The 16,840-nt window shown below is 46.9% G+C and overlaps 1 protein-coding gene across 1 annotated transcript in view; it reads left to right on the forward strand.

The window, feature by feature from the left end:
- Positions 1-16,840, forward strand: part of LOC139048655 (uncharacterized) — a 117,461-nt gene that overhangs the window by 55,698 nt on the left and 44,923 nt on the right. Inside the window, exons 9-11 of the mRNA XM_070523137.1 lie at positions 1,753-1,907; positions 2,838-3,074; positions 12,294-12,354. Coding sequence (XP_070379238.1) covers positions 1,753-1,907; positions 2,838-3,074; positions 12,294-12,354 — 453 coding nt within the window. The remainder of the gene's footprint in view (positions 1-1,752; positions 1,908-2,837; positions 3,075-12,293; positions 12,355-16,840) is intronic.

The following is a 16,840-nucleotide window of genomic DNA, read 5'->3' on the forward strand; positions in this document are numbered from 1 at the left end:
CAGCGCTGGCAAAGTAACGTGTATAATGTGGGTCCGAAGTACACGCCAGAACTTTGTTTCCATATACGGTATTGGTGGACACGCTCACCCAGTGCTCGCCGCATGCCTTAGTAATGATGTCCTCGGTGCACTACTGCACACGCTACTATTGCGCCATCTCATGTGGAACTACGCTTTCCTCCTCACCCTTTTGCCGTACTTTCCTCCTCTGCTTTTTTCCTCTCACTCTCTTTGCTATCACCGTCTTTCATCCCCTGCTGCGCTACGCATTCGTTCTTTCATCCTTTGCTGTGCTTGTTCACACGGTTACGCCAATGCTCAACTCGGGAACAGCCGCCTAAAAGTTGCGCTTTAAAATAAGTTCTAACTAAGGAAAGCCCTTTTAAATACAGCCCCCAATCAACTGTGGGCTACAGCGCGCAAACCGAAACTGTCAATGAGCTCGCATTGAAAAAGTCTCGTCTTTCCTCTATCAGTGTGCAATTCGATGACAGCGCCGGAGGGAGCCTAGGTTCCGTATGAAGTCCAAGTGCAATAAGATTGGGCTTCGCGTGCCATTTGCTGTGGGTGCGAGGGAGAACATGTGAGGGTAAGCCGAGAAGGATGGTGGCTTGACTTGCACCGTCCTTCCTCATTTACAAGGTTGGAGTTGACGTGACCGAGCGGGCAGTAAAATATGATCGACCGCAGTTATGGGGGGAGCATAGATGAGTGCACAGTAACATGATAAAGTATGAGTTGGGGGCTCCTTCCTGCTCTTTTTAAGCTGGATGGGAAAAGATGGTGCATGGTGCTTGGCTTGTTTCAGTTCAGTCCTGACTTCCCATGTCTCTTTCCTTGTCACTTTTACCACACCCAACATTACGGTAGCTAGCAACGCATTGAACCTTCCAGATTTTTCCGAAAAGTGGCCCACGGGAGTGAAAATTTTGTTCAAAATAACCGTTGCATGGTGTTTGGAGCGTGAATTTGCAAAAATTTCTATATACAACTACATAGGACTTTGCTGAGGCCAACGAAGCCATTTGAATTAAGAGATTTCGGATTTTCTGTATTTCGCTGTGGAAGAAAAACGGAGTGGACGTGCTGAGTTTTTGCAAATCACTTTGAAAATGTGATTATTCCCATTGACATGCTGAGCTCGTCCGAACCAAAATTAAACAGGATTGCATTGATGAGCTGACCTCGCCCAAAGCACATAAGGGGTTAGGTTTCATACCCTAACACCTTTTTATGTCACAAGATGTACAGAGCAATCACTACATGGAAGGCATCGCATGTTTGAAATTAATCAATGAACAAGTGAAGTGCTACGCAGAAGCTGCAGTGTATGATTTATTACACTCGTAACCAAAACAGTGTCTCGCATACTGCAAAGTGCACAAATATGTGGCTCGACATGTGTTCTCAAGTTGTTGCAGTATATGAAGTAGTCATTTCTGTTGCATACCAAAGACAAGTGCACTGCTAAACACACAAACTGTGACTTCTATGACCGCACTACTTGCTTAGCATTGGCAGCGTTGCCTGCCATCTGTGAAACAGGCTATTAGTGCTGATCTCGCATCTGAGTCGTTGCATATACTTCTGCATAATGCTTAAGTCCGCCTTCATTAGCTGATTATTCCAGCCTTGTTTTTGTGCCTTTTTTTTTAATTTAGGCACAATCTCTTTAATTTGCTGCTTGGGCCATTGGAAGTATGCGTGTTAGTAAACTCGAGTGTTCGCTTTGGCACGGCATGTGTTATGCAGGGTCAAGGCAACATGGGCTTTGCTGTTGGGCGGTTGGAGCAGGTAGGCGACACATGCCGGATCAAGTCGACCCCTGGCAAGCCACTTCCGTCCCGTCAGGCCTCAACCGTCGAAGTGGAGCATGCCAGCTTAGTTCACCGGCCGAGCGTGATAAGGTGAATGTGCAGCTAGAAGAGAAGGCTCGCCAAATGGCTTCGGTAGAATATGTTGTTGAACAACAGTGTGAACAACATAAGAGCACGAGACAAGAATGTCACGGGACAAGCGTTCAGACTGGTGGCTTCGCCTCAGTGCTCCCTTTTTGTCCATTGTGTCTAGTTACAGAATGGGTGCTAGGAAATGAAAATCTCAATGAAGATGACTGAGGATTTCACAAATTGCAAAGTACTGGACCCTGGCATAGTTGGCGCAAGCTCCACTTGTGCTGCTGTTCGTGCTTTCACAGTGCACCGAGTCTGTGCTACGCAGTGCTTATGACTCACAAATTGCTCAGCACAAGCGGCATGTTACGCATTTTTACGCCGACAGTGCACGACAGCCCTGTACATGGTACGCTATTGTTACCACACTTGTCCTTCCAGTGCTAGTGCCTGTTTCACACAAATTATTGTCAATCAGTACAAATTTTTTTCCCTGCTAAACATCAAATTTTTTAAGGGTGAATTTTCCACCAGGTGCTAAGGCAATGATTTGTCTTATTGTAGCTAAGCCTCTGCCAGTGTGCGTTCAAGCACATCGGACGGAATTGTTGTGCAGTAATTAACCCACAAACTGCGTCGAAAACTTTGAAAGAGCTGCTGTTAGTTGGAACTTCACTTTATTTTAACCAAACTTCACAATTCTCACAGTTAGAACTAACAATATTCCACTGAAATAATCTTACTTATCGTAATGTAAGCTTCCTTCGGGGTCTTGTGGATGGTGGGTACAGTTGTAGTAGATGGCAACGTGACTTTGCAAACATAGCGAAACAAAGTACAGTTTAATAATCGCTGCAGAAAGCAATGTTGCAGCAGCTTCACAGTATAGTACGGTGCAGCACTGCACATAACACAATGTGGTAACATTGTGTGCATTGTTTGCAGGCTGCGTGCGCCCTCCACCGTCGCAGATGATGTGTCAGACACTGTGGAAGAGCTGATCTCCCTTGCGGATGAGGAGAGAGTGGCCCCCCTGCACCGCACTCCACCCCGGCGGCCCAGTCGGTCGCAGCCACCGCGGGGAGGCTTTACTGCCACTGCGGCATCGGCTCAGGCGGACTTGCTGGGCAGCAAGTTTGACCAGATATCGCTCTCCTCCAGCCTGGACCCGATGGACTTTGCGTGAGAGAGAAAAAAAGGCTCTAGCTTGAATGATGCTCTCCAGCTTAGAATTATTTACAGTTGAACCTTGGTAAAACATGTGGATAGATATAACTGCGTTTGTAGCATCCTTATTATTTGCTGCATAACACTGATGTATTGTGGCAAAACTTGTTGCACTTGCTTGCTCTGGAACGCATTTACATCAGTGACCAAATGTCTTTGACCCAAATATAATGAACCTAGTTAAAGCAAATTTTTCTTTATAACGAAAGTGCAAAACTTACTGACCAACAGTACTATGGTAGATTTCCATTAATTCGACTCCGGCAGATTTGATTTTTGCGGTTAATTCGATCTTGGCCGTAGGTTCCAGCTGTCGCTCGTGCATTTCTACAGACCCAAGCTTCCGTTATTTAATCTTAAAATCGGTCTGTGCCCGATAATTTGAAATAACTGGTCAGCTTTGCCTCAATACAGCATGTTATGCGGTGAAGCATATCAAGAATAGAAAAGGCCGCTGTTGCAAGACATTGTATGCATGCCTTAATTATACGCAGGTGAAGTGCATTGAGAAGTGGAGAAAGGCCATCCATGTTTTCAGAAGGTTAGCGAAAAAGGGGGTGGTAAGATGTAAAATTCTGAAAGTCGAGGGGATGCTTAAAGCCAACAAAAAAGTGGAGGTCTGTCTAAAGCTCTGAAGGCATGCCAGCAAACTTATTAGGCATCTTGTACTCGTACTGTAACCTGGGACGGTGCATGTGCGTCTCTAAATTGAGGAACACATGTCCCATAACAGTGGCAACTTTCCCACTTGGTATGCTTCATTCATGGCTCTACTGCGGCGTAACTACCGTATTTACCTGAATGTAATGAGTTTTTTTACCAAAAATAGAAGTGAAAAGTCACCTCCCGCGTTCGAATACTAGGTATAAAAATGCTAAGAAAGGCACCAAACACTCATTATTAAGCTCGCTTAATGTGCCGCATTTACGTGCATGTCGATTGACCTGCTCCTTCAAAATCGCGCGCTCCAAATTCAATGGTCAACCACTACGCGAACCACGGTCAGGGTGAGTTGCGAATGCGGTGCAGACATGAAAAAGGCAGAGGAAACAACACCAACAAGAGGAGCGCGCCAGCGACAAATCACCTTGGAGGGACCAAATGCCTGCGTGAGTGTCGAATGATTGGTGCGCGAAATGGATGCGCCTTTTTCTACCACTAGGTGATTCTACGACGAGCACCCCTTGGCGCGTGAAATGGACGTGCCTTTTTCTCACCACTAAGTGATTCTAGTGACTTGGCGATCCGCTTGGGCCACTGGCAGCGGGTTCTGGGCACTTGTTGCCACGATAGTACCACAGGACCTATGCCACTGACTCCTCAGGCAGTGTATAGCCGCATTGTCTGTTCAGCGCTTTGGCCTGTTCGTCTGTTCCCCCCTGCTTAATGTGCCTACATCCAAAATAGTGTGCTCCCGCACTCAGTATACTGCTGGCTTCAAACGCAACGCTATTCTACTCGCCAAAAAAGTCGGGTAACTCAGCGGCCGCTAGAAGTCTGGACATCAACGAATCGGCCATGAGGGGGTAGAGGAAGCATCGCCAGGAGTCATTCAATTGCAACAGTCATTGAAAAGGTTTCCGTGGGCCCAAGAAAGGCCACTTCCCGGATTTGGAGCATCGTCTTGCGGACTTCGTTGGGGAACAATGCTCCCGGCTTCTTAGTGTGAGCATTGAAATGTTTCACTGCAAAGCACATGAACTTGCACGAGACGCGGGTTTGGCGCCAAACCAATTCAAGGCATCGTGCAGCTGGATACAGACATTCATGCGAAGGGCCAGTTTTTCCCTTTGATGCGCTACCTTGATTTGTCAAAAACTACCCGAGGACTTCGAGTCGACACTTCTCACGTTTCAGCAGTATGTCATTGATCTCCGCTGTTCTACCAACATGCCACTTAGACACATCAGGAATGCGGACGAAACCCCCGTGTACCTTGATATGCCAATGGTTAGGACAGTGCGCAAGTCTGGTGAACACGAACTTCGGATTAGAAGCACTGGAAACGAAAAGAATCGGATAACAGTTATGCTCGCATGTTTGGCTGATGGTCGCAAGCTCCCTCCCTTCATAATTTTTCGCCGGAAGACTATCCCAAAAGAAACATTTCTGAACAATGTTGTCGTACGCTGCCACGAAAAAGGCTGGATGGACTCGGAACTTGTCATAGATTAAATTTCCAGCATTTGGGACTGAAGGCCAGGTGCATTGCTGCATCCAGAATCAATATTGGTGCTGGATTCTTTTTGAGGTCACCTAGCTCGCACCTGGCGTGAAAGAAAAGCCGCAGCGGGACCGAACGCATTTGGTTGTTATACCAGGTGGAATGACTTCCATTGTTCAGCCCTTGTATTCTTGCTTGAACAAGCTGTTCAAGCATCGCTTGCGGCAGCTGTGTTGGGACTGGATTGAATGTGGATCTACCTCAACACCTGCAGGGAGACTGAAACGGCCGAGTGCATCCACTGTTGCCCAGTGAGTTTCACCTGCTTGGTACAGGCTGTCTCATGAAACAGTCTACCGCGCATTTAAGAAAAGCTCTATTTAAAATGCCCTCGACGGAAGTGAAGACGATCTGCTGTGGGAAACAACTAGCGACAAAGAGGAGTCCAGCTGTGATGACGACAGCTACGGCGACATCAGTGAGGATGAAGATTAGGCATAGTTTGCAGGTACTTCAATAAAGCTGCTCTCGACTTTTCCTATAGTTTGTTTCCTGTGTTACATTCGTGTTCTATAGTTTCGGTTTCTTGTGTTACATTCGTGTTTTTGCGTCTTTGATCTTGCGCGTTCGCAAAGTCAACCCTCGTGTTACAATCGTATTCTTTTTATGCGAAGCATATTACTAGAGCTCAACCCAGCTCCTCAGGCGCGGCGGTGTCGCCTTCAATACCACGTGACACCGTGACGTCACGACAGAGGAGAAACGGGGCTCCAACTCGCGCCGTCGCTCGCGGCGTCGCCCCCCTCGTCGGACGCGGTGAGCGTCGAGCAACGCAGCGTTCGGCGCGACAACGAAATGTGCGCCTGAGCAAGCGCCGCACGCCTGAGCCGACGCCGACGACATCGGCTTTTCTGTGACACGAGCTCCTTAACGCTGTCGCGTTAAAATAAAGGCTAGTATGCTTCGCATCCTGGGCTTAACCTTAGCTAAGCCACAGCCATTTTTTTTCCAGGTTTCGCCCTCGCAAAGTTGACCCTCGCATTACATTTGGGGTCGCGTTACATTCGGGTAAATACGGTAACTTGAAAGGGAAATACTGCTGAGTTAACGGCTTTCTTCTTTCTTTCTTTTGCCTTTTGGTTAATTTGACCTGCCGCTTAATTCGACCAGTTTTGACAGTCCCATCGGGATCGAATTAACGAAAGCCGGCTGCAATGTAATATTAGTTCCTCATAACCAACTGAACAGTAGATACATCGACTCTGGCTATCTGCTGACACCATCACAGAGCTACTGCATACTGGAAATGCAGCATTTGTAAGAGTTATTATTTATTATTTCTTTATGCATTTATTTCGAGCATTCACGAGCGAATCCTCTGTATAGGACTTGTTACTGGCTTAGTTGGTACAGGTTCATCATCATGGAAATGGCACACAATAAGACAACACATAAGAGCTAGTGGACAGCACATGTGACAGGGCAAGATTGTTGTTGTGCACTCTTGTGTGTCATCTTGTGCTGTGCCTGTCTACCAAGATGAAGGCTCAGACTCTTGCCAGAAGTGTATCGTAAGTGTATCGAATTGAGATGGCGTCGGGTTACATGCATGAGTGCAACTACGGTTAAGCCTCAATATAACGAAGTCAGTAAAATTGGAAATTTCATTGCATTGAAATTTGATCTTTTACGCAAGTAAGTACCGTCGCCAATCAATTTTTCTTGCATGGAAAGGGGCCACAGCATTTTCCGAATTATCAGGCAATTGTAAAAAAGTAAATTTGAACGAGAAAACAAATAATTCTGATAAATTTGGGAGTCAGCGGCGAATAATACGGTGTCAAGCCACGTACGTCGACAATATCTTTTCGGTGGTACGAATTTGGCGAAGCCGGCCATGCTTTCGTGTGCGCTCTGCCTCTGTGGCTGATGGCGTCGCCCGCACTGGGATGACGCTATCGCGAAAAGCACCGGCAGCGGGGAGCAAATGCTTCGTTTGCCTCTCGTTGCAACGGGTCAACGAAACTCTAGACATTACGCAATCTCCCATGCTAAACACGCGCAAAGATAGCTTACATGATGACACGCTGTCTCGGCACGCCCACTCTTCGCACACGCAGCAGATTACCTCTAAAGCAGGGTGCACGGCTGCCTATGCGGGCATCCATGCTTAAGCCATGCACAGCCACGGCCCTGCCAGAAATTAATATGTGCGCAAACGTAGTCCCTGCCCCCTTATGTGTGCTTTATCAATTACTGCAAAAAAGCTCCACCCCTCTCTTTCTCTTTGCTCGCATGGGAAGGCTGCATTCATGAAGCCACCATCTTGTCTCTCCCTTGCACACTTTCACTCTCACCTAAAGCATACAGTGTGCGAAGCATAAAAGGGTCTCATCGCACTTAGACTTCATGCAAAACATGATGTGGCTCCACTTCAGCGGTCACTCTTCTCACATGGCACACAATTTGAGAGGTGCGTTTGCAAGCAGCCACTTTTAATTCAACCATATGACCATCTGCGTCCACAGAGGAGGAGGAGGAAAAACGCTTATTGAGCTCTAGAAAAATTTGATGAATTTTGCGGAGTCAGATGGTGTCTTCCATCTTCTTGGCAATGGCCGTCTGCCCCTAGTCCAGGGCTCCGCTGGATGCTGCTGCCAGCTGGGCCCATCGGATCAGCCCTAGTTGGACATCCTGACGTTCGCTGGAGAGCATTCCTTCCCATTGCTCCACACTCGGGTTTGGTATTATTGGTGCCGCATTTGTTTTCTGGCAGGCCCACGTTATATGGTAGAGCGTGGGTGTTTCCTGGCACCATGGGCATTTGACAGTGTACTGTGTGGGTTGTACTTTACTGAGTGTGTTTAAGTTCGGATATGCACCCGTCTGTAGCAACCTCCAAGCTACGGAGTCCTCTCACAGCTATGTGGCGGGGGGTACCACTTCCTGCTGCTTCCCTGGGGACAGGCTCGGTTTCCTCGAAGTCATTGGCGGAGGGTGCTCGGTATGTAGTGTATCCTCGAGTTACCCTGTCGACCTCACGGTTGCCTTCCACATCCATGTGACCCAGCATCCACACTATCGTGTGTCTAATTGGTTTTCTTTTTCTGGGTTTTGTGTGTGGTGATCTTCAGAGCGGAGTATACGGAGCACTCTGTGACCTATTCTGGCTAACATGTAGTTTCGGCATGCTGTTTGGGAGTCGGTTAGTATTGTTGAGGACTGCCTAGTCTGATAGCCCTCCGCTGCCGCTAGAGCGATGGCCACTTCTTCAGCCTCGACTACCGTGCAGTTTCGTAGAGATGCGCTGACGATTTCTCGCATGTCCGAGTTTATCACCGCCGCTACTGCGTTGGGGTTGGTCTGTCTCACCCTTCTGGTGTATGTGGCTGCGTCCACGTATACAGTTGTTGCCTGGGAAGCTAGTGACTTTTGGATGTATTCGACTCTCGCCTTCCTGCGTTCTTCGTGTAGGTTGGGGTCCATGTTCTTGGGAATGGGGGCCACCTTGATTGTGTTTCGTATTTTGTCTGGGATAGTCGCGGTTCTTTGGGTTTCTTGCATCTGTTCTCTGCATCCCAACTTCTGCAGAAGCTCTTTGACAGACAGAGTCTGTTGTAGTCTGCGCAGCTGAGCAACATGTTGTGCCTCTCTGAGTTCTTCGAAAGTGTTATGATGTCCTAGTGCCAAGAGCTTCTCCATGGATGTGCATTGTGGTAGGTGGAGCGCGGTTTTGTATGCCTTGCATATGATCGCGTCTATCTGCTGAACCTCGCTCTTGATTGGGTTGTAGTATGGGAGACTGTAGCTAACCCGGCTGATCACCAGACTCCTAACCAGCTTTAGCATGTCTTCCTCTCACATGCCTGAGCGTCTGCGGGAGATGCGCGTTATCATGCGAGCGACTTGTAGAGTTGATGTCTTGAGTAGAGCGAGGATGTGTGAGCAGCATTGATTCGACTGTATCCACATGCCCAAAATTCTTACGAGCGTTTTCTACGGTATTAATTTTCCCTCGAGGTAGACGCCAAGCTTGAGCTCATCGCTAGTCGGGATTGTGCGATTCTGTTCCCCTCTCCAGACTCTGGGCAGCTCAGATTTCTCGGTGGAGCAGGCTAGCCCTCTTTTCCTCACGTAGCTCTCTATGCAGGTCGCAGCCTCTTGTAGTCTTTCTTCTTTTTCTTTGAGTGAGCCCATGTTGGTCCAAATGGTGATGTAGTCGGCATACATGGCATGGTGTATGCCCTCGACCTCTGAGTTGTTTCGCTAGGCCGATCATTGCTATGTTAATTAGCGTTGGTGAAATGACCGATCCCTGGGGGGTTCCTTTGTTGGGGGTATGGAACTTCTCCGAGCGGAGTTCTCCTAGGCCTATCGTGGCTGTTCTGTTGGAGAGGAGAGCTTTGACGTAGCCGAAAACCCTCCTGCCGCAGTTTAGGTCGTCCAGGCCCGCTAGGATGGCTTCGTGGCTCACGTTGTCAAAGGCTCCTTTAATGTCCAAGGCCATTATCATATTCTCTCCGTTCCTGGGAACGTTGCTTAAGACTTCTTCCTTGATCTGTAATAGTACGTCTTTTGGGTCGACGGCTTCGCCCTGTATCCGAACATACGGTCGGGGTATAATTCGTGATCCTCTATGTATTGTTGTAGCCTTATCGTGACCACTCTCTTGTACAACTTGCCAAGGCATGTGAGGGAGATGGGTCTTTGGTTTTTTATTTGTAGCTTTTTGCCCAGTTTTGGTATCATGACTACCTCTGCATGTTTCCAATCCTCGGGGACGGTCTCCGCTGCCCAGTGCTTATTGAGGAAGTCGGTTAGTTCTGAGATTACCTCGTCACTGAGATAGCGGATGAGTGTGTTGTTAATTTTGTACGCACCCGCTGCCGTGTTTCTAGTTGTGCTTCTGATTGCTGCATAGACCTCTTCACGAGTGATGGGTCTGTCTAAGCTTGGATTTTCTTTCCCCCAGTAATCCCCTGTATATGCCGCCGGGTTCGTTTCCCCGAAGCATTTGACACGCACTTTGTCCAAGAGTTCCTCGTCGGTTCCCTCGAATTGGTGGATTAGCCGACATATTGCTTTGTTGTTCTCTGCCTTGGTTTTGGTCGGATCGATGAGTGCTTTCAGTATATGCCACATCCTAGCTGTGCTCAGGATTCTGTTCAGGGAGTCGCTGAAGTGTTGCCAGTTCGTTCTCGCCAATCGTGCTGCGTACTCCTCTGCTTTCGTTGTAATTCCTGCTATTTTAAATCTGAGCTTCCTGTAATGTTTCTGCCTTTTCCTTGTCTTGGTTAAGCCGCGTCTGGCTTCCCATAGCCTAAGAAGCGTGGCATCCACCTCAGGTGTCTGCATTGTTCTTTTGACCTCTTTGGTGTGCTCGCCTTGTCTCTGCTGGAGTATGTTTCCCCATTAGAAAGCGTTAGAAAACCTTTAATATGTACTGATGTTATCAGTGCATCTTTGATAATGTGTGATGGTTGTGCCAAATGCACAACCACCTTCTGATGGAGTTCTGGTGTGGCGCGTAGATTGCCGCGGCTGCCGGTTGTCGCCGCACAAGCCCTCTTGTGGCTTCGGCGCTTCCGTTTTGTATACTGTTTTAACTATACTGAATAAAGATTATTATTATTATTATTCTGCAATCGATTGGATCCCTCCCTCGTTGAGGTGTCCGTCGCATGCTTCTCTAAATGTGTTCCAATCAGTGATTTTGACTGTTCCTAGATGCTGTTTAAGTCTGTCTGAAGTCACTTGGGTTTTGAGTATGTGGTGGTTGCTCCCCAGATTTTCCATCAGGTTTTTCCCATTGCACCTGCCTTGGTCCTTTGATGAAGGTGAGGTCTGGACAAGTGTCGGTACTGACGCTGTTGCCTCTTCTGGTCGGAGTTTCCTGGTCTCTGAGGAGGATGTAGCCTGCATTCTCTGCCACTTCTGCTAGTGTCTTTCCTTTTAATGTTGAAATTCTTGTATCCCCAGCTCTTGTCCCTGTCATTAAAATCGCCAAAGACAACTAGCGTGTTGCCCTTTGCCAGTTTGCTGGCGCCTTGGAAGAGCTCTTGGAATTTGGCTTTCTTTTGTCTCGGTGGGCTGTAAGTATTTACGATGAAGATGCTGCCCCCTTTCTTCTTTTACTTTGGGATAATTTCTACGATCACGTGCTCTAAGTCTGTTTCGGCTATCCTATCATGGCTTATGGCTATGGTCGCTTTGTTGACTAAGATTGCCGTCCTTCCTTTTTCCTGGGTTTCGTAGCACGTGTGTCCTCCTAGGGTTGGTGTGGTGCCCATTTCCTGAAGCGCAATAATGTCGGGTGGCGTTTGTTGTGTGTGAATATATTGTTGAAGTAGGCCCTGCTTCCTTCAGTAGCCTCTGCAGTTCCATTGCCATAGGTCTAGATTTTCTTGCTTGCTTAAGGTTTTTCTGGCCATGTTAAGCTTCTGTGCTAGTCGTGGTTGCATTGGCGAGGGCTGTCAGTGCAGGACGGTGGTACGCATTCTCTCTGATGTGTTCGGTGAATTTTTGCACAGAAGTCTCCATTTATTGTCCCTTCATTCCTTTATGGCGGCAGTGAAATTTCGTTATATTGAAATTGCATACAAACACACCTCGTTATATTGAAATTCTAAATACACGGTGTTTTATGGGCAAGAGCTTATGAAAAGTTAAATGCTTCATTATATCAAGAATTTCGTTATATTGATGTTCGTTATATTGAGGTTTAACTGTAGTTTTCCCACATGTGCTGGTGTGTGTCAGGTGGATAGGCCTGTTAATTCCCTTGTGCAATGAAGAAGTAGATTCCTTCCTTGCTTCTTTCCTTGACTGGAGAACAAATTCATATATAACGACCACATCGCAAAGGTTTGTTGAGGGCAAATTTGGGCACACGGAATTAGCTGCTATTTTTATCCCATAAGCCTCTCGGTTCAAAGCGGGTTTGACTGTATGATGTGGAATTGTGCTGCAAGAGTGCCATCTTGTTTTTTTTTTTTTTTTCTGCCATGCAGCACGGACTTGCCCAAGGTGCCCACATTCTCGTCAAGGCCAGTGGACAAGCCCTCCTATGAGGTCTGCCTTATTGTTTGCAGTGTCCCTGAATCAGCGACGGGTTTTGGATTTATTGTTCAAATACCTGACAGAAATTGGTCAAATAGGAAAACTTTAAAAATTGCATCCTTCCTATACAAAAGCCTAAATTTACCCACCATGTCATATGTAAAAATTAGTATCAGGTCCACTCGGACATTTCATATTTATTTTTATCCTTTTTTTTTCTCCCACTCTCTTTTGGAATCTTTTAATCCCATTCCCCATCCCTATACAGAGTAGCATGCCAGCGGTTATATACGCGCCGGCAAAATTCTCCGTTTTTCTAATAAAGAGCCCTCTCTCTCTCCCCCCCCCTCCCCCTGAATCATAAACTCCACTGTCTATTTTCCCCAATTGTAGTTCAGGGTGCAATGGTGGAATTATCTTGACTTTTGTCGTGTAAATTTGTAAGTCTCGCATTTTTGTAATAACTTAACTCATAAATACTTTAGCTGATATTTGTACTGATAATGAATGAGAATGTGAACTGAGGGGCTCGTTTTTTGTTAGTCACAGCTGCAATTAAATCTCGATTTGATGAAGCCAATAAAATCATCGATTCGCCTTATGTCAAATTTCTTTTTATATTAAGATTCCACCTTTCACGCTAATAAGTACAGTCGCCGATCGATTTTTCTTACACAGAAGCAGCTGCAAAATTTCCCTGATTATTATTAAAAGAAAATCAATTTTGTTGAATTTTAGTTGGCAACGAAAGGTACAGTTTCGTGCCGTGTCGACAATCGCAGTTCAAAGCAAAGCCAGCCACGGTTTCGCATCCACTCTGCCCCTGCGGCTGATAGCGGTGATAGTGGTGCCCACAGTGGGAGAATGGCGCCATAAAAAGTGCAGCAGTGAGAAGCAAATTTTTTTTCTGCCTTTCACTTCAGTGCGTGTCCGAAACTTGAGATTACGCAGTCTCTGGTAGTAAACATGCATTAAGACAGTGTGCACGATGCCACGCCATCTTGGCATGCCCACCCTTGGCACATGCAGCAAACTACCTCCAAGACGGGGGGCTAAGGCTGTGTGCACTTTGCCACGATGACAGCGATGCACACCCGTGGCCGGGCTCGAAAAGGAGACGTGCGCCAACACACCAAAGCTTCCGGAGCCACTAGTGAAAAAGATTGTCTTGGGCGTCTATATTATTGCTGTCATTTGATTGTGCCAGTTTGTCATGTTTATGTCCTTAGGGACATTAAACACAGCTAGCAAGTGAATGCGCACCTGGCTTTAAAGGCCTACTGCAATGAAATTTGGGCAGAGTAAGAAATGTAGTTTGAGATACTGTAGGTATAGAAAAGCCTCCTTGCAAGATTTTATGTTTAATATACGAGCGGAAGTGTCCCAAACATGCCAGCAAAAGTAGCCGTTTTTGATACTGAAGCTGAAACACATACAGTCCTTACTGCTTGCCGAAAGTGATGTATGACCTAACGTGCAGCTCCTTGGCATGACCTCCTAAATGAGTCCAGACCACACATTTGCTATTGACAGTGCTTCAAGATGCACAATCTGTATTTGGCTACTGTCTGACAGCCAAGCTTGTGCAGCACAAAGCTTTGCACAACGCTGCACGGTCAGACTGAGCGTGAGTGCGTAGTCCAGTAGAGCTGTGCGCAATTGCATGTACCTGCATCTGCTGCATAGCATAGATACTACAGCTGCTTCGGAGTGCTGTCGAGACGTTCGGATAACTGCCAGCTCTGACTGGTCTCTGTGGTTTTCCAGGCACGGTAGTGCGAGCCCAGTGCCTGTGATTCGCTGAAAAGTCTCAAAGATGGTGTGCTAAGACTTGTGTAATTGGCAGGGAAGAAGTTTGGGCGTGTTGGTGAGATGCATACAGACTGGGAAACATAGCGCAAAAAAATGACACAGGGACAAGCAGGAACACAGGACGAGCGCTAACTTTCAACAATTGATTTATTGCAGCTGGTGAGTATATATATACTCATTGGGATGCCACTGCAATAGACACACTAAAGGGAAGGAGGAAAACAGTCATGTGACTACTATGCCCAAAAATTCGAGCTCTTTCCTTAATAAAAGTATGGACGGCGTGCTAACGCACTTGTCACCTGCTCTGGCTATCTCAGCTGCTTCCACAATTTCCCTCGTAATCTTATTCTTGTGGCGATAGACAACAACAGTTTGTTTTAAGAGCGGGAAGCATGGTGCCTTCGCGTCATATTTTCTACAATGGGCAGCCAGATGCCCATCTATTGCGATGCTCTCCACTTTGTTACTATGCTCAGCCAGACGCACGTTTAAACATCTGCCCGTCTGGCCCACGTAGTACTTTCCACATGAAAGTGGGATCTTATACACAACATTGCGAGTGCATGTAACAAAAGGATCTTTGTGCGCGGTAGCGCAACCAGGCTTTTGTTTCCTCATGGGACAGCTCAACACACTCAACCTCAAGAGTTTGTTAGGTGCTGTAAACACAACGTTTACACCAGAACATTGCCCAACCTTTTTTAGGTTGTGGGAAACCTTACGAATGTATGGAATTACCGCCACTTTTCGTTTGTCCCTTTCTTCTTTCCTTTCTCTTTCGTCATCCGCTCTCTGCTCATCGCTCATGCATGAAGTTAGTTTCCTTTGACAATGCAGACCTTCAGCAATGGAGATAATGATATGTCTCGGATAGTTCGCTGCTTCTAGACACCTGCTTACTAAGGCCTTCATCCAGCAAGTGAGCACATGACTTAGATTGAGCGCATGACAGGAAAGAACGTACAATACTTCTTTTTATGAGTTTAGAATGTGCAGAACTGTACTTCAAGGGCGGCTTATTAGCTCTGGGCTCCTATACCCAACACATGTGTTCAGCTTTGAAATGCAAACGCAAGTCTAAAAACCTGATATTGCCCTGCGCTGGAAATTCAGTGGTGAACGTAAGTGGCCTACAATACTCATTGAATGAGGCAAGAATACAGCTAACAGCAGGGTTTGCACAGTCAAAACGGCAATCTACATAAGAACTGGCAGCTGGATCAAGTAGTGATCTATCTAAAAATACCAAAAAGTCGTCTACATATCTAAAAACCTTCACAACGCCCAAATCACCCAACCGCACAGCAAAAGCTTTGTCCCATCGAGCTAAAAACAGGTCACTTAATATGGGTGCTATGCAAGAGCCTATGCAAACACCCTGCTTTTGCAGGTAAATGTTATTGTCAAATTGAACAAAAGTGGACCTCAAATAAAATGATAAAAGCTCTAAAAACCCTGCCACACTAACACCACAAGCGTTAGAAAAAAGGACAGCGCCGTGCTCATCTATTGCCGCCTCGACACTGGACAGCAAACCCTCATGTGGCAATGAATAAAACAAATCTTTTATGTCGACAGAAAATGCAGTTAAACACCCGCTGTTGGCACCATTTAAAAAGTTGATCACAGCTTAAAAATCTTTGGTAAGGAACAGATCTGCCACGTTGAGGAGTCTCAGGCTATTTTGCAGGAATTCTGCGACGCACTTCTGCCACGTCCCGGATTCAGAAACAATGACACGAAAAGGACAATCATCCTTATAGGTCTTAGTGGTGAAAAACATTTCTAGGCAGTCACCGTCAGTGCCATTGATTTTCTTTACAACGTTTGCCAAATTAAGATCTTTACACATCTGCTTAGCATGCAACTTTACTTTCTTCAGCGAAACACGTCGAATAGGATAAAGACAACACATACCGCAGCACAGTCTTTATCACGGAAAACACCCTGCGAAAGCACCACGAAACCACCTTCCTTGTCCGCAAGCAGGACACATAGCCCGTGTTCCCGAAGTGTAGCCGCCACTCGACCGATCCGCTCACCCGTACGCTCATGTCCACCACAAGCGAGCATGTTGACTCCCTCAGAAACAGAGGCCTCACGTTCCTCCACTGGCGCCATCTTAGCCACATCACGGACACAGGTCAAAAGCTCAGCAGGATCCTTCCGAGGCTGAACGGCGAATTTCGAACCGAGGCACAGAATCCGGCGAACTTCCTCAGGAACGTCGGCGTCACCTATAGTGTGGAGCCTGTCCTCACTAGACGCGACCTTGCGGGAAACCAAGGGACGAAGGGCGTCCAGAACACCATGCCAGAAGGTTTCAGTGGAATATGTCAACAGCCTAGAGTGTTCCCACCATCTCTGGCGTGCTCGCCTCACGTCGTCGTCACAAAAGATGCTTGCGTACAACCAGTCACGGTAGAAACCAGCCTGTCGTCGCCACTTAGCGCGGAAAATCTTGCACAACCTTCTGCCATGGTTAAAAGACGGAGGGAACCCCCAGCAACCCCTAGGCAACCCTAGGTACACAGCAGCAACCCCTAGGTACACGCATTGTCTGCTTAAGTGCTCATTAAATGCTTCTAATAAAAAAACTATATATATATATATATATAATGTCACATGCCACAGGCCCTGCTCCTGCAGACCACTCTCCTCTATTTAGCCGAGAAATGTACTC

The sequence above is a fragment of the Dermacentor albipictus genome, chromosome 8, assembly GCF_038994185.2.
Source record: "Dermacentor albipictus isolate Rhodes 1998 colony chromosome 8, USDA_Dalb.pri_finalv2, whole genome shotgun sequence".
Taxonomy (NCBI): Eukaryota; Metazoa; Arthropoda; class Arachnida; order Ixodida; family Ixodidae; genus Dermacentor; species Dermacentor albipictus.